At 43.7% G+C, this 18,695-nt stretch overlaps 2 protein-coding genes across 3 annotated transcripts in view; one reads left to right on the forward strand and one right to left on the reverse strand.

Moving 5' to 3' along the window:
* Positions 1-6,438, reverse strand: part of DNAAF19 (dynein axonemal assembly factor 19) — a 7,731-nt gene extending 1,293 nt beyond the window's left edge. Inside the window, exons 1-2 of one of the 2 annotated variants that reach the window (XM_085876629.1) lie at positions 5,726-6,438; positions 1,397-1,526 (exon numbers count right to left, since the gene is read on the reverse strand). In XM_085876629.1, coding sequence (XP_085732755.1) covers positions 1,397-1,526; positions 5,726-5,775 — 180 coding nt within the window. In that variant the 5' untranslated portion in view covers positions 5,776-6,438. Of the gene's footprint in view, positions 1-1,396; positions 1,527-5,065; positions 5,215-5,725 lie in introns of those variants that run through there. The other variant, XM_085876628.1, reaches the window with a different exon arrangement.
* Positions 5,053-18,695, forward strand: part of LOC147027305 (uncharacterized) — a 43,609-nt gene continuing 29,966 nt past the window's right edge. Inside the window, exon 1 of the mRNA XM_085876612.1 lies at positions 5,053-5,304. The gene's annotated coding sequence lies outside the window, so the exon portion shown is untranslated. The remainder of the gene's footprint in view (positions 5,305-18,695) is intronic.

Genomic DNA, 18,695 nt, shown 5'->3' on the forward strand with positions numbered 1-18,695 from the left:
AACCACTTGTATGTTTCTACTTTGTAGAATGGCGAGCTGTTGATCACACTTTGCTGTTTACGTGTTGTGCAAAGAAAGGCGACAACGAAGTCGTTTTTGAGCTTTTGCAGGTCAAGAATCAAGATCTTTGGGGTTTTGGTGCTGCACAAATAATTTAAGTGAATGAGATGCCGGGAAAAAAAATAGATGATAATAATAATTAAAAATCACTCGTAGAGTCATAACTTGGCAAAACAGCACAAAGTAGAATGGCACTCTAGAGCGCATACCTCCACCAGGTGGAACAGTTCATGTTTTGTATCCCACTGATGGGCTGGATCCGAACCAAAATCCAATCCGCTTGTTCTTGTCGCCTATTCAACTCATCCACCTTGTTTTGTCATTACTTGTCCACAACTTTTTGAGATAAAGTTATATATTTAGTTTTTGGCCATAATCTATCATTTTTAGAAATTATGCCTGCGTTGACCTTTTGACCTTAAAATTAATAGGTAGTTGAATTCAGCGACCTGATATGAAAATGCTTTTCAAATTCCAAGTCAATTGGATTAAAATTGAGGATTTTAGAAAATTTGGCCTTTTGGCCTATGTTGATCTCAAAATGAATAGGTCGTTGAATTCAGAGACCTCATGCAAATGGTCTTCAAATTTCAAGTCAATCAGATGAAACCTGACAATTTTAGAAACAATTTCAAACTTTGGCTTATGTTGACCTTTTGGCCTAGGATAACCTCAAAAGTAATAGGTGGTTGAATTCAATGACCTGATATGCAAATCCTGTTCACATTTCAAGTCGATCGGATGAAATTTGAGGGTTTTTGAAAATTTGGCTCAAATTGGTCGACCAAATTTTAAGAAACTTCAAGGCGGGACTCTTGCAGGGTCGGTGACATTAATCTCTGAAGATTTCAGAACGATTGGTTGAGCGGTTTGGGCTGGATGCTAACAGACAGACAGACACACAAACAAAAGGATCAACCTACTTGTCAAAAAAAATGTTTGTGCCAAGTAATAAATCTATCTATTCGTAGATGCAGTCACACCACCTTGTGGTTGCTGTGCTTTGCTTGGCATCGAAACAAGGAAGTTGTAGTTCTGGTTGAGGACAGCAAGCACATTTAGTTGTTTGTGAGACGTATATAAATGCCTTGTCTCCTTCTGTAGGTTACGTCTCCATTGTCCCTAATTTGCAGTTCAAACTCGGCCCGATTGTGGTTTTGCCTTGGCGTTTTGTTTCTTTCAATCACCGAGTTTCAAAGACATTTGGATGTTGGGCTGCTCTCGGGTCTTATTGACACCCCTCCTTTGACTTTTAGCTGCTGCTTCTCCCACCCTCTGCTTCCTTGTCACATTGTATTACGGACAATTGATAGTCTTTTCCCATCATACAACATACCTGCACATTTTTCTCTGAAGTGGGCTCCATCTTTCTCCAACTTGCAAAAACATTCCAGGGCTGCTTGGGAAGTCCTCCGACTTTATCGTGCTTGTCCAGTGGTTTGAGGTGTGATGCCAGAACGATCTCCCTATGGAGTGGAAAGAAATATAAATTGATGTTTCTGCTGCTTGATGGATTTATCTGAAAAACTTTAAGATTTTGAAGAATTTTTTATTATTATTATTATTATTTCTTTTTTTCCTGCGTATAGTCCTATGGTTGGTTCTCAGACCTTTTAATATAGTATATGCAGCCATGAGGCTGCCTACCTCTTCAAATGGTGATATGCTTCAAGGTGGAACTTACACAGTGCCTTACACAGAGAAAATATTCAAACTCCTCAACCTTTTTCACATTTTGTTGTGTTAAAGCCTGAATGTAAAATGGATTAATTGAGATTTATTGTCACCGATGTACATAAAATACCCCGTAACGACAAAGTGAAAACGTGTTTTTAGAAATTTTTACAAAATAATTCAAAATGAAAAGATGAAACATCTTGCGTCTTCGTATTCAAAACACCCGCCCCCCCCCTGTCATTACTTTATAGAAGCACCTTTGTCAGCGATTACAGCTTCGAGTCTCCTTGGGTATGTCTATCAGCTTTGCACGTCTGGATTTGCGGATTTTCTCCCATTCTTCCTTGAAGATTTGCTCAAACTCTGTCAAGTTGGATGGGGAGCGTCTGTGAACAGCCATCTTCAAGTCTGGGCTTTGGTTGAACCACTAGAGGACTTTCACGATCTTGTTCTTAAGCCATTCCAGTGTTGCTTGGGGTCATTGTCCTGTTGGAATGCAAATGTTTGCCGCAGTCAAAGGTGTTTTGCACTCTGAAGCAGGTTCTCCGCAAGGATTTGCCTGTATTTGGCTCCATTCATTGTTCCCTCTATCCTTACCAGTCTCCCAATCCCTGCTGCTGAAGAGCATCTTCATAGCATGATGCTGCTACCAGCATGCTTCACGGTATGGATGGTGTTCGATAGGTGATGAGCTGTGCTCGTTTTCCCGCTACACATAGCCCTTTGCATTCAGGCCAAAGAGTTCAATTTTCATCTCACAAGATCACAATCTTTTGCCTCATGCTCAGTCTTTCATGTGCCTTTTTCTCAGCAGTGGTTTCCGTCTGGCCACTCTCCCATAAAACCCAGATCTCTTAAGTGCTGCAGAGATTGTTGTCCTCCCGGTAGGTTCTCCCATCAAAGTCAAAGATCTCTGTAGTTCTGTCAGAGTGGTCATTGGGTTCTTGGTCATCTCCCTGACCAAGGTCCTTCTTGTCCGGTTGCTCAGTTTGATCAGACAGCCAGCTCCAGGAAGAGTCTGGGTAGTTCCATATTCTTTCCATTTCCTAATGATGGAGCTCTCTGTGCTCTTGGGAATTTTCAACACTATAAATTGTTTTATACCCTTCCCCAGATCTATACCTCCTCACAATTCTATCTCTGAGTTCGACGGACAGTTCCTTGGACCTCATGGAGGAGTTTCTGTTCTGACATGTACTGTCAACTGTGGGACCTCATATAGAAAGGTGCGTTTCTTTCTAAATAATGTCCAATCAATTGAATTGGCCACAGGTGGATTCCAATCAAGTTGTAGAGACGTCTCAAGGATGGTTAAAGGGAATTGGATGAACCTGAGCTCAGTTTGGAGCGTCATAGCAAAGAGGTTGAATACTTATTGATGCAAAATACTTCATCTTTTCATTTTTTGATTAATTTGTTAAAATTTCTGAAAACCTGTTTTCACTTTGTTGTTACGGGGTATTTTGTGTAGATCGGTGACAATAAATCTCAATTAATCCATTTAGAATTCAGGCTGTGACAAAAGTCAAGGGGTGTGAATACTTTCTGAAGGCAGTGTGTGCGTGTGTGCGTGCGTGTCTGCGACCGCTGTTTCTCGACAACCACTGGTCCGATCTAATTGAAACTTGCCAGGTATATTGCTGTGGCCCTGTGGATGTGCCGTTTCAAGGTTTGATATTAATCGGACAAGTGGTTCCCAAGTTATGGCCATTTATTTACCAAACCAATGACAGGACACGGTGCTATGACGTCACAATTCTACTTTTTTTTTGCACGCATCACAATTGACGTTAATTGTTCTTCTTCGTTTTATATGACGTCACAATTGATGCTGGGGACCTGAGTATGTGCCTTTTCAAGGTTTGATATCGTTCGGCTTCATCCGTTTCAGCCGTTTCCCCAAGTGTTTCCCAAATTATGGCCATTTATGATACGGCTGCTCCGATCTAATTGAAAGAATGCCCCAATCCAGTCGTCGTTTACGAGAGCGAAGGAACGAAGCTGTGCGTCGTGCACGTGCAATGGCATGTAACGAAGCACGAGCTGCTCGCTTGACACGCGACGCTACTCACGTGACAAGGAGTCGTGCAGCTGAAACGGATGAAGAACGAACTGCTCGCTTGGCAGGCCACGCACGTACGACCACACACGTACGGGCACGCACATTTTGTTTCTTTCATCCATTTTGAATTCACCTCGTGTCTGCTGAGACACGAGGTCTAATACACACCGTGTATCATGCACTAGTGTCTATTAATTACATACTATATTGGAACATACCTTTCAATCCCTTCGACTGCTTAGACCCTTTATTTAAGACACTTTTGACCCCTTTACACATTTTAAACCACTTTGCACCCCTCACCCCCCCCCTCCTTCCTAAACTACTATTGGAACATACATACACTGTAGAGTTTAGACACTTTCAACCCTAACTACTATTGGAACACACCTTGTACACCCTTAAGACCTTTACTTCTTTAAACACACACCGCACCAACATCACGAGTCTTCAAGCAATATACAGATGCACTAACCCCCTTTTTTCAGCAAGTCATGCACAAACTCTACCCACCAACCCCACCATCCATCCATTGGGACCAGATTTTGTGCAGAGCGTTGGTTCTGCTTTAGCAGGCAAGTTGGCACTCATTTTACCGACCTCGGAAGGATGACAGGCAGAGTCAACCCCACCTGCTATTAATTAAACAGCCAAGTGGGATTTGAACTCAGGATCCAAGGATCCCAAGCCCACCACTCTAAACCCCTAAACTCTAAACTACGAATGTTAAAACGTGCAGTTCATACTTTTGTTACTGTTACTCTTCATCCTAATTCTTCAAGATTTATAATTATGAAAAACTCCCCAGAATGCACAGTGGTGGGGTGCATAGATAAGCTGGTTAAGGGGATCCTCCTTCTGACCCCCCCCCCCCATTTATCTTTGTTTCTCTCTTCCTCGTACTCGGGAGCCGCTCCTCACACAATAACTTCGTGTGGGGAAAGTTATCACAAGAGGATCGAGTAAAACTGAAAACGACGACTTGCACAGCAGATGTTCGAGTGCCGCGACGGCATCGTTTCCATGGAGACCGCCATTTTGTTAAGCGGTGCCGAGCGCTCCGTTCCGTTTGAGTGCTTGCTTGAGCGCTTTGAACGGAGCCGTCTATGGCAAAACGATAGCAAGCCGCTTGCTAACGGAACACATCCCAGGATAGGAAGAAGAAGAGGAAGAGAAGAAGAAGAGGAAGCAGAGGAAGAGGAAGAACAACAACAAGAAGAGTAATAATAATAATTTTGATTTGAAGCCTCTGGCGGGATCTCTCACCGAAACTGCTCGTAGGTCTTGGCCTGGGTCACGGCACGGAACTTGGCCTCGTTCACCCGGTGCTTTCGCTCATCTTCAGCCAGAGCGACGAGCATCTCGCGCTCCAAGTGTCGTTCGAGCTCCAACAGTTCACCGCTCCCTCCCGCCATCACGTCACGGTGACCTGCACTCCGACCGATCCGTAAAACTGGACCGCACGGTGTTCATGGCGCGTTGTGTGGGACACGCACTCGAGAACGGTTGGTTAAAATAAGGGTTAATGCTAACCTAGTCATTGAGGTATGACCGATCAAGAAAAATCAGGGACTGGTCTCAACTGGTCAATAATAACACTCGCGCACTCACCAGCAAACCTCCCGCGTAAGCGACGCCGCAGTTGCTAGACGACGCGGTCACTCAGACGTCTCAAATCGATAACAATCTTTTGGATTTATATTTTTATATTTTTATAAATAACTATATATTGAGTAAAATGTTGCATTTCCTGACAATTGTATTTGTTTGTGTTTTATTTCCTGAATTGTTCATGAAACGACGTTGTGTGAAAGGCGCAGCCTGTTTTGACTAGGCCCGAGAGCGCCTCCTGCTGTGCTTGTCGTGATCACCGAGACGCGGAAAAGTGCTGTGTCGGGTGTGCGTTCGATTCCCGAGCCGACTTACAAACGAATAGGCCGATTCGTGCTTCTCAAGCGACGAACACGGCGTCGCATTACAAAGTGCGTCGTCTCTCCATCCAATGGACGTTAAGCCGGGTGTCCCGTCCGTTAGCATCAATTGTCGGACGTCAAAGACGATAGATTCTATGTGGTGTATAAAGTAGGTGAGTTGTCTGCAACGCTCGAACAAATTTCAAATTCCTTCTCAAAAGTCACCATCAGTAGAACGTCAGGCCTTGCCCGCCGGCTCGTGAAAGATCTCGCAGTGATTTATCGATGTATTACGTAAGCAAACATTTCCCTCCCCTCCTTTTCACCTGACAATGACCCGGTTTACCGATATCGGTCCACGACAGGACAAAGATTGGCCTCGACACCTGAAATTCCAGCGAATTCCCCAATTTCGACTCTCCGTCTCGTCTTTGATCATCCTCTGCTTCTGCCTGGTCCTTCTGCAGGTTCAATGAAGCACTAACTCGTCTTGCTGGTGAAGCAGGGGGGAAACGAAGTCATGTGGTGTGGAGGGGATTGTGTTTCCACCCATCTTGGGAGGCTGGTACACCACAGTACTGAGGTGTGATTACAAGCTGGTGTGGATAAGCAGGACACCCGAGTGGGGATTCGGCTGTCTTGGGGCCCTGTTACCCCCCATACTCTGCAATAAACCACCTTTCTCTCTCTCTCTCTCTCTCTCTCTCTCTCTCTCTCTCTCTCTCTCTCTCTCTCTCTCTCTCTCTCTCTCTCTCTCTCTCTCTCTCTCTCTCTCTCTCTCTCTCTCTTTCTCTCTCTTTCTCTCTCTTTCTCTCTCTTTCTCTCTCTTTCTCTCTCTTTCTCTCTCTTTCTCTCTCTTTCTCTCTCTTTCTCTCTCTTTCTCTCTCTTTCTCTCTCTTTCTCTCTCTTTCTCTCTCTCAAATATAACTACCTGTGCCTCTGGGCTTTTGTCCTTAAATAACCTCCAGTATGGTTGGATCTCACACTACCCACCACAGCGTGTCCATGGGCTAGCCATATGGAACAATTTCTGCTCAAACCGGGACCAAATTTCTTGATGTAGACAGATAGCAAAGTTTCATGGATAAAGGTTTGGGAAGGGGAGGAGGGTGTTATAATCATAAAAAGGAAGGGGTAGACAAGTGAACAGGCTGGCAGCTCTAAATAATTGACAGGTGTGACACGCACGACTGCGATGCCCCACCCCACCTGTCAGCACGACGAAAAGCAGTGACTCGATTTCTACAACAATTGTATGCCACAGCCCAACGCCCTACCCTTTGTTTTGCACATCACACTACCTACTGCCAAATCATTGCAAGGCCAGCGACCATCTATTTATTATGTACTGCATTCAAATGTGGCACTTGTACCCCTTCTGACCTGGTATGAACCCTCATTCCTCTGTCTTAAAGCTCCTTTATCTGTTTAAATGAGGTTAAAGCATCATATTAATGAAAAATAGCACATTTGACAAATAGGTGAAATAACTTTAAGACAAGGCACGAGCATGGGCAAACTGCTTTGTCAGATCAAGTAAATGTCAGAAAGTTTTATGAAGATTTTCAAAGTTCCAAGGTAGGGTGGTCCCAATTATAGTGGTATTTGTATAAATGCCTCTGTCTTACCAAGGTTTCTTCATTCTGCTTACTTTTGCAATGGAAGTAAAAATAAATGCACACAAAGATCGGAATGAATACTTTGCATAGCTACCTCCATTTAATCCTCTTCACAGAGAAACAGACGCCCTTCATTTGTAAGGCACACCTGGCACAGTTATCTTTATAGAGAGCAATCAATACTCGAAATGATTTTGAGTAACAACAGACAATGGCGATGCCGCTCGGGTCTCTACATGTCTGTTATGTACCAAGTAAAGCAATTTTCATCAGAAGCGCATCTTGCAGAAAAGAAGGCTTGGGTTAATTTGTCGTTTTTTTAATTTGCAAAAAAGAAACTGAGCTGCGAGGGTTCGGGTTAGATAATCCCTACCTGCTCCAAAATCACAGTGGGATCAAAAACAAGAAAATCAACTGGAATGGCACTCGGTATAGAGCGTGTACCTCGGCCAGGTTTACGTGTAGTATCCCAATGATAGGCCAGATCTGAATTCGGATCTGAACCAAAATCGAATCAATTCATCCTTGTCACACACCCAACCTATCAACCAAATTTCGTTTGAATCCGTCCCTAGCGTTTTGAGATATCGTGTGCACAGACAAACAAACATACAGACAGTGGTGAAAACATAACCTCCGTCCACCTTCGATGGTGGAAGTAACAAGTATTACATACCGGAATGAATATATATATATATATATATATATATATATATATATATATATATATATATATATATATATGTGTCCCAGAATTAGGGCGAGCAGGATGGTCAAGAGGTATGTCACCTCTGAACTGTCTGTCTCGTCTGGGTTCAAATCCCGACTCAGCTATAAACTGTCATCCTGGTGTTTCACAAGCAGGGTGATTCATCAACGTATGTGCCGTCCCTTGGATAGACGTTAAACGGCATCCATATTTGGTGGACATTAAAGATCCCATGGTGTTGAGTTAAAGATCCTTTCCTGAAGGGTAGTTGAGTTATGGCCAACACCCTGGCCAAGTTACAAATTCCTGCCCGAACTACTGCTGGGAGAGAGATGCCAAACTGCCCAGTCTGACCCTCGCGAAGAAACTGTTTCAGCAGCACCAAAATTCTGTGACAGAGTATGGTACATCAGAATCAGAATTAGCTGGAGAAGAAACAGAATAAGAAAGTAAAAATTATGGGATGTGTACGGAAGCAGTATGGTGGAGAAAATCTGCAAATCCAGGAAGAGAAAAGGTTCTCATTGAACCGATGGAAAATTATCAGTTCCTTCTCGGACACAAGTCTGACTCACCTTTCCCATTGTCAAAAGACAACACAGAGCTGGCGATGAGAGATGTAACATGAGAGATGGTGATGGATCTTTGTTAAACAAATTTCTTTACACCCAAGCTTGAAGAAACATCCTGAAACCTAAGAGAGAGAGAGAGAGAGAGAGAGAGAGAGAGAGAGAGAGAGAGAGAGAGAGAGAGAGAGAGAGAGAGAGAGAGAGAGACAGAGAGAGACAGAGAGAGAGAGAGACAGAGAGAGAGAGAGACAGAGAGAGAGAGAGAGACAGAGAGAGAGAGAGAGACAGAGAGAGAGAGAGACAGAGAGAGAGAGAGACAGAGAGAGAGAGAGAGACAGAGAGAGAGAGAGAGACAGAGAGAGAGAGAGAGACAGAGAGAGAGAGACAGAGAGAGAGAGACAGAGAGAGAGAGAGAGACAGAGAGAGAGACAGAGAGAGAGAGAGAGACAGAGAGAGAGACAGAGAGAGAGACAGAGAGAGAGACAGAGAGAGAGACAGAGAGAGAGACAGAGAGAGAGACAGAGAGAGAGACAGAGACAGAGACAGAGAGAGAGACAGAGACAGAGACAGAGACAGAGGCGAAAAAAAGAAAAAAAAAAGAGGATCTGGATCTGAAGAATTCCTTCTTTGTACAGAATGAAGAACTGGACTTTCTGGTGAACAATAATGAAGATTATATTCAACTTGCTTTCCATGGCAGTTCGCATACCTCAATAAACGACCTGTTGATTTCATCCATCGTTCTACCTGTCCGCTGATGCAGATCGACCCTTCACCAGCAAGCCTAGTTCTTCATTCGACATAGAGTGTGAAGGACCACCAACCTAAAGATGCCAAGTCTCGATCATTTCACTAAGTAGCAGCACCATGAAAAATTGTTTAACCTTTCTTGAACCCTGTCCCTTCGTCAGCCAGCGATCGAGCATTCCAGTTAACAAAACCTATCTTTGCCAAGACGAGGTTTTGCTGTCACATCGACTTCGTCGGCCAAAGCTCAAAGTCTAAATTTGTTCCGAAAGGTTTTCATTGTACGTTCTACCCGTCAGGTATTTGCCTCATCTCGGTGGTACCGTCACGAGGTAGAGAGTACTTGTGTGGCCTTTTCAAGGCATCTCATGCGATTCACTATCAGGGTTATGTCTTCAAAATATGAAGAACTCAACAGGGAAATCCTTATCTACCGCTCTCAGCTTGAAAGTAGCTTTCTTGCCATCTAAGTTAACTCCATTCATCTCAATATTAAGGAACTCAAGTGAAACCTTTCATAAATTAATGGAAATCAAGACTCAGTCTGGGAGGTTGGCAGCTGCCCTTAGGTGGTCTGCAGTTTACCTCTGGAGACTTCTTGTCAAAAGATGTCACCTCGACATCCAAAAACTGAATTTTAACCACACTATTACCGATGAACAATGGAATGCGTTCAAATCTCACCGGAAATGGGAGAACATGGTCATTAAATCGGTTGACAAAAGCGGTGCAACGGTAATCAGCAGCATCAACCTTTAATTACAAATAGGAAGCCTCATGGCAACTTTCCGACGCTTATTTTTACTCCAAGGTCAAAAAAGACCGTACCCTGGAGAACCAAAAGTTTGTCTAGGAGACCGCCAAAGGCTCAATTTCCAAACAGGAACTACCAGCAATTTCCTCCAAACTCATCACAAATCCAAGAACGTCACACATTTAATTTTTAATAAAAATCCAGAAGGCCAACAACCTGGGTTGCCCTATCATCACCGCTTGTAGCTGCCCCACAGAAGTGATCTCCAGTTATCTTGTTAAGAAGATGACTCGTCTATTCTAATTCCCAATCCTCCATCAAGGACACCAATTATGCAGTTACAATGTTTGAACAGTTCTGGCTTCTGCCTGATAAATTTTTACTCACTATGGATATGAAATACATGTACACAGTCATCAAAAATTATCAGGGTCTTCGAGTTCTCAAACTTTCGATCTCCGGACCTCCAAGAAACTACGTACAGAAACTCCTCTGTCTCGCCGAGCTGCTCCGTACCTCTCAACTGCTTCTTGTTTGTCAGTGAATTCTACAAGCAGATGAATGGTGTGGCTTTGTGCCCCACAAATTGGTCCCAGCTATGAGAATATTTTGGTCAGTTTCATTGAGAAACAAATTTTCGACAAATTCGACAGTCCCACCCCAAAATTATTTCGCTGCTTGAATGGTTTTTGGACTTTGTCAATAACATCCACCCTGCCCTTGCTTTCACAGACCTCTGTCACCTTTCTCAAGATTAATGTTTCAGTTGACGAGAATGGACTTGCCACTACAGGACTGTCCATTACAAACTCACAGATTCACCTAGCCACCTTCTGTATTCATCCTCCTCATCTGCGCAGCGATGATTCCGACTTCAATGAAAATCAAATGGGATGTGAAAGTTCTTCACCATGGGTGCCTTTCTCACTTCCATTGTGGCAGGTGCACTGGAACACACCTGGAATACCTTCACACAGACAATTTTACAACCTTCTGAGGAAACAAACAAAAATACCGAATCAAGGACCCCGTTCATGTTGATCAACCATCCCATCGACCTTTGAGTCATCGTCCAGAGAAACTTCACCTGTTACAGAATTATCCTAAAACCGCCTCGATTTCACCACAACCACCTCTCATCTCTTTCAAATGGGACAGAAGTTTGAGAACTTCCCTGGTTGAAGGATCATTACCCTCTGACTTCCACCAGGAACATTCAAGTGTTTATGGAGTTGTTGTAACACCCACCCTTTCATCAAGATGACCACTTCAACCTCAAGACCCAAAAGTAGTATTACACTCACTGACCACTTCAACTGCACCTCTGGAAATGGGATCTGCAGAATCCCATGCACTCCCTGCAAGAAGACTGACATCAGAGAAACTAGAAGACTGAGCGATCGCTTCCGTGAACTCTTGCTCATTGTTCAAACCAAAAGCAAAGACCTCTCCAAGCCAGTTGCTCGACACTTCAATCTTGCCGGTAATACAGACGTTCGTTCAGTTGTACAGCAGTCTTGAGATCAAGGTGGATCCAAGGGGCCTCTGGAGTCCAGGGGGGCCAGATTTCCACTTTGTTTGAGGGACTTCCAAGTAAATAATCCAATGCCATTTCTTTGGCCACCCTCATGCCCATAAGTATGCCTGCTGTTGGCTTAATGGTTAAGGTTGTGGGCTTGGAATCCTAGGGTCCTGAGTTCAAATCCCACTTGGCTGTTGAATTAATACCAGGTGGGGTTGACTCAGCGTGTCATCCTTCTGAGGTTGGCAAAGTGAGTACCAGCTGGCTGGGATGATTGAGCCATTTAAGTATGCTGTGTTGGAGTGGTGACCCATCCAGGATTGTGCCCAATAACCCAGGAGACTGCTTCGGCAGCACTGATGCTCTGCACGGAGTATGGTCCTGATGGATGAATGGATACCCACAAGTCTGAAAGAAGATGAATCAGTTTCTGCCTGATATGTTGGTATTCCCAATGGTCTAAAAACAAAGCTTTAACTGGATGGTTATCCCTGGAAGAAATGATCTTAGCCCAATATTTCAATCTGGAAACTTCCCAGCAGAGAGGCAAGAGCATCTCATCAGCTTCCACAAGATGGGCAGAAACTGGAGCCCTTTTTAAAGCTCCACAGACATACATGAAGTCCTTTGGACTGAATGGTACCTTTTTGTGGTTGGTTTTAGACATATCCCAAAAGGTCTGGCTGCCATAGTCAAATTGACAGTGGATAAGGGCTTTATATAAGAGAAGGTGACTTTCCTGATGAGCCCCCAAGTTGTACCAGATAGGCTCCAAATGAGATTGAGGCCTTCAGCACATTTGGCAGAGTTTTTTTTTTTTTAAATATGGGAGTTCCATGTTAAGTCCTCATCAAAGAGAATTCATAAAAAGGACACATCTGAGGAAGGTTTGAGGGAAGTGCTGTTGACTGCTATAGAAATGTCCTTGACCTTCCTTTTGTGGGGGAAAATGATGAATTTGGAATTGGGACCGGAAATCATAAATCCCCCATTTTTTGAGCCACCGCTTGATCCTACAAATATCAGTGTGAAGTTTTTTGGGCATAAAATGTAGGTTTCTATTCTGAGTCCACATAGCAATGTCGTCCGCAAACAGAGGAAGAGAAGTTGAGAAAGTGAAGTAAGAGAGCAGGAGAGATCTTGGGCCTTGAGTGAGGCCGAGCTGTTTACTTGTCCTGGTTCTTCTTTGGCAGCGGCCTGGATGTTGGGCAGGACATTGCCATATGCTATTGTCACACTGCCCAGCAGTTTGTTCAACTCCTTATCGTTGTTGATGGTGAGCTGCAAATGACATGGGATGATACATGTGCCGTTTCTTGTTATCTTGCTATGAGATCCTGAGGGAGAGGTTGCGTCGCCAATCATAGTATTAAATAGTGGGACAAAGACAGTTACCCTGAGGGATGCCATTATCCATGTGGAATATGGGGGACAGGGCTTGGCTTACTCTCTATTGAAAGGATCTGGATGGAAAAAAGTCCCAGATCCACCAGAACGTTCTGCCATTGATTCCCAGTTGATGTATCTCATTGATTCCTCGAGGCCCAGACTTTCCAGACTGTGGCATAGACATTGTGGATATCGAGAAATACTCTGAATAGTGATTCGTGGTTGTTTAAAGATTTCCTGATATCATTCGCAAGTGAGGCAACATCGATGCAGAACGTTTCTAAACCCACTTTGGTATTTGCACAGCAGGTTGTTATTTTACAGGAAGAAAACCAGACGTTCATTAGCCATTTTTTCCATTGTTTTACTAACAACAGAAATGAGAGCAATCGGTCGATTGGAGGATGGGTTTGAGGGATCTTTTTTTGACTTTAGAAACAGGAATGACAATGGAGTGTTTCCAGTCACAGGGAAGATTTCCTTAAGACCTTGTTGAATAGTTCACCCTGTCATCCATGTGCTTGAACGTTGAGTAGGTTAAGTGGTCGGTCAGGACCAGGAGCAGTATGCTTATACTTTAGAATAACTTCCCGAAGTGAGAAGTCCAGATTGAGCGTACCGTGCAGCTAACGGGATGGGAGTCATGATGATGGCTTTGGTTGGTTGGCAAATTGAAGATTATTTGCTTTGAACTCTGAGTCATTATTGATGTCTCCAATAAGTTTAGAAAAGTGTTTTCCCAGGGTCGAAGCCTTATGTTTATTGAGACTGATCGGGTTCCATTATGGCAGATGAGCACGGGATGATTCTCCCTCCATCTTTGCTTCCATTCATATATATTTCGTCCGGGTTGATTTGATATCAACTTTTTAATTACTCCGCATGCGCGAAGCGAAAAGCAGGTTGAATCAATCGGTTCACTCTGTCTGTCTGTCCGTCTGTCCATAAACATCATTTTATGATCAAGGAACCACTTCATTTCAATTGAATGTTAGATTTTCAACATGAATCAGAACATGAATTGGAATACGAACCTGTAGTTTATCAGTACTTTGGCTCTGAATTTGTCCCAATCACACATGCGCAGAAAGGAGTGGATAATTATTTTACTCTCCCTGCCTGTCCGGCATTAAAGTAAATTGAAAATAATTACAACTGGAAACTTACTGTTCTTAAGGACGTTATAAAGGACACAAACAACAAGCATGAAAAACTAATTTAACATGTTCCATAAGGTGATGTAAAAGATGGTGCATCATCGGCGATAAACTTCTGGATTTTTTTTTTCTACAACCTTTAAAATCTTTATTTTATTTCAATTGAATTACATACTTGAACATTGTCGAACACAAATCGCCTCTTTTGCTCTTTCAAAATCCTTTCGTTTATCAGGACTTGGACAAAATATTTTGGCAATTTACATCATCACAACCAATCAAATTGGCTGTTCGCAGATCCTGCCCATGTCTTTTATTTTTTTTCCTCAAGACTTTAAGGTGTTCTATGAACTCTCCAGTTAGTATTTTTTTTTATTTACTATTTTTTAGTATTATTATTATTATTATTATTTGTATCACTTTTTTAAGTTGCTTTAGTTTGTTTATCTAATCTTCTGTCACGTTTTTCTTTTTCCTATTATTTTCACTCTACTTGTAGTTCTAATCCTCTTAACTTTTAACCCCTGAACCCTGCATGACCCTCCCAGTCATTCTTACCACCACGTGCTCCCTGACCCCTGATACCACTCTGACGCATGCACGTCTGACTCGCTTCCACCCAATATATCAACTCTCACGCATATCCTATCTATCTTTTGCTTAAATGAAGGATTAACACCTAAAAGTGAGCTTCTTCTTGCTTCCCACGGTGGTGAGCATACCTCGATCAACGTTCTGTTGATGTCATCCATCGTCTTACAAACTGCCTGACCCAATGGCCATCCGGATCATCAGCTGGGAACTCTACATCATCATAGTTTTGACCCTCCATCCCAGAACCTCTTCAAACGATGGGTCCACAACCTTAGTTGTCTCTGAAGGTCATCCAATCAGGCACAGAGATAAAGAGAAATAATAAATACTGGACCAGAAACAACAGGGAAAGTGCAATGAACAAGTAGCCTGTCGTGTACTTTTCATTGGTGCCAATTTGTTAGTACTTTTACATCAGGAGGTTTGTTCCATTTACCTGTCCAACCAATGGTAGGAGTGTAGGTGTGTTTTGTTTGTTTTTAATCTGGTTTCTAACCAATCATTTTGTGCCACACTACTGCTGGGCTCATGTAGCTCACCCTCGAGGGACGAGCATTGAGGAAGGCTTTAACGGAAGCATGACGATACTTTCCTGCCTGGTAGCTCACTATTTACACCGTCATGGAAATGACTCACAGACTTGAGTTTCACTGGAGTTAAACAAAAGTTCACTTGAGTTCAATGGAGTTCACAGGAGTTAAATCGCATTCACAGCCCTATCTTCAGCAACACATTTCCTCTCTTGACTCACGGAGCTTCATACCACGTGCCGCGTCGTGGCCCACTATTTTCAGTGGGTTTTCACTCCTTTCAACTGTGGGACTACTTTGTCGAATCCCTTTTGGTGAGTAGCTTATTCACATGGGCACTGCCCATTTATGACACCAGAGTCACCAAGTGGATCACATTATTTCGCCGACACAATGCTGAATTGGCCCACTAGTGATATGCCATTTCTTACTTCTTATTGAACTTGTGACTGTATTCACCAGCACTCAAGCTTAATAGCTTGTGGGACACTGCTCAGACTGAACGAAGTCATCAACCTTTTTCGGTGAGTAGAAGTCGATAACTCGATTTTCTATATTAGTGACTCTGACGTGATTACCTGTTATCATATCTGTCTGATTATGGCATCCACCAAGGTGCATCTGCGGAGGTACCCCCATCACTGGTAGTGGCCATGCATTTAAAACTCCCTCCCTTCTGGCCCACCAGTCCTCCATTGTGGTTTGTGCAAGTCGAAGCGCAGTTCCTGGCCAGGCATGTCACCACCGAGGATACACGCTTCACCTATGTTGTTGGATCTCTCCAGCCAGAAATAGTGCAAGCCATGAGACCACTTAATTGCTCCTCCAAGCCGCGGAATATTATATCAAACTCAAGGCTGAGCTCATCAGGCATACTTCAGCTTCAGAGCAAGAGACCACACCAACTACTCATTTCTGAAAAGCTTGGTGAGAAAAAACCATCTCAGCTTTTGTGAAGGATGAGACAGCTGCTTGGGGACAATACATTGGAGAATACCATCTTAAAACAGCTGTTTCTCCAGAGATTTCCCACAAATGTCCAACTGATCTTGGCCTCAACTAAAGAGGCTGTCAATATCCAACAACTAGCGGACCTCGTCAACGAGATCATTGAAGTCTCCTCTCCTTTGTCCACTACTTACACAGGAGCTATTTCAAAACCTCAACAGCAACATGCACCTTAACCAGACCAAGTCCGCACCTTGGCCATCCAGGTTGAGACCTTTCCAGACAGGTACAAGCTCTCATGACACAACTACAGGTGGCAAGAGAGAGGAGTAAAAGCCGATGGCGTGGTCCATCTCAAAGTCGATCAAGAGGACACAATCCCAGCTCTAGCGCCCACCAACATGCCAAACAGATGTGCTGGTACCATTGGAAGCATGAAGAAAATGCTCACAAAAGCATCAGCCCATGTTCATGCATCGCAGTCCCAACCTTCGGAGCAAGGAAACCCCAACACCAGCGACTAGCAGCGACAAGTCAGACTGACAGTGACACATCTAGTCTCCTATTCTACATCACCAACGAGGCAACAGGTACCAGGTTTTTCATGGATACTGGTGCTGAAATGAGTGTTTTACCATTTTTTTCACAAAAGTGACGGCCAGCCGACATCAATCCAGCTGCAGGCAGTGAATCACTCGCCAATCACCATGTATGGGGAGAGATCTTTAACGCTGGATCTCAGACTGCGATAAGGACTTCGATGGGTATCCGTAGTTGCCAAGTTACCTACAGCCATCAACTGGGCTGATTTTCTTCATCAGTTTGGCCTGCAAGTGGATGTCAAACATCACAAGGTCATTGATACCACGACCAGCCTTAATGTGTGTGGAATCATCAATCGTACACCCTCCATCAGCCCCATGTTCGTGAAAGCTAAATCTGCTTCACGTTATGACACCCTCCTTCATGAATACCCAGAGATTGCTCGTCCAATACACAGGGATTGTGAGATCAGGCACTCGACCACTCACCACATAGTAACTCGTGGACCTCCAGTCACAGCACGACTACAGTGCCTTGTCTCAAATCCTCTGAATATCGCCAAGTCAGAGTTCGAGCACATGCTTGAACTCGGCATCATATAACAATCTGACAGCAACTGATATTCGCTCTTGCATATGGTACTGAACAAGTCACCAGGTGACTGACGGCCATGTGGTGACGATTGTGCACTCAATGAATGCATCATTCCTGATCATGATCCAACTACCCATTTGCAGGATATTTCATCCTCCCTCAAAGATGCACATGTTTTCTCCAAGATAGACCTCATCAGAGCACATAGAGCTACCAGTATACCAGTAGAGCCAGCTGACATACACAAAACAGACATCACAACACCTTTTGAGCTCTAGGAGATTGTTTGCATAACTTTCGGCTTGCATAATGCTACGCAGACATTTCAGAGGTTGAACGATGATGTCATCCGTGGTCTCCTTTTCATCTATGCTTACCTTGATGATCTGCTTGTAGGAAGCCCTACACAGCGAAAGAACATGAGGTACACCTCCAATTACTTTTTGAGTACCTTGCTAAGGGCCCTGTCACACCTTGACGTTTTAGCCAGCGTATGGCAAGGTCTCAAATGTATGTAAAACGCTGGCGTACGCTGAACTATTGATGTTTTTTTTAAGTTTTGGGCGTATAATAACGTGTTGGACACATGCATAACGTATTAGTAACTTCCACAGAACGTTTCAATCACATATAGATAACTTATACCAACGAATGCTGAGCGTGTTGTCGGCGTTCACAACCTATGCTCAACGATAGTCTAACTTATGCATAGCACGGCAGCGTATCGCCGACGATCACGTGGCGTAGGCTATTAATAGGCTGCGGCTCGAGGATTCAAATCATAACCGCACTAGACATCCAAGTGTGAAGCCGCTGTCACACCTTGACGTTTTAGCCAGTATATGCCGACGTATGAAAAATTTGCTGAACCAAGCTGGCACACGTCGAATATCTTATGGGTAAGTTTTGTATACGTTAAGAGCACGCTGGCATACGTCGTAGTACGTTGGCATACGTCGTAGTATGCTGGCATACGTCGTCATACGCCGAGTACGTCGAGAAATTTTCAGCATGTTGAAAATTTCTTGACGTACTTGGCGTATGACACATGTTCCGCATACGCTGGCCATAAGTTGTAGGCACGTTATGCGATCGTTGACACACGTCGACACGCGTTACTTGTACGTTACTCATGAGTCGAAACGCGTCAAGGTAATGGTTAGCGTCAGTGTTCCAAACTCCCTGTTTTTTTTTTTTCTTCGGTATGACGGTGATGTTGACACTTCGATTTCACGTGCACGAGAAATCGAAGTGTCAACATCACCGTCATACCGAAGAAAAGAAAAAAAAACCAGGGAGTCTGGAACA

Source organism: Eptatretus burgeri, chromosome 4 (assembly GCF_056783735.1).
Source record: "Eptatretus burgeri isolate ZD-2024b chromosome 4, Ebu_testis_v1, whole genome shotgun sequence".
In the NCBI taxonomy this organism is placed as follows: domain Eukaryota; kingdom Metazoa; phylum Chordata; class Myxini; order Myxiniformes; family Myxinidae; genus Eptatretus; species Eptatretus burgeri.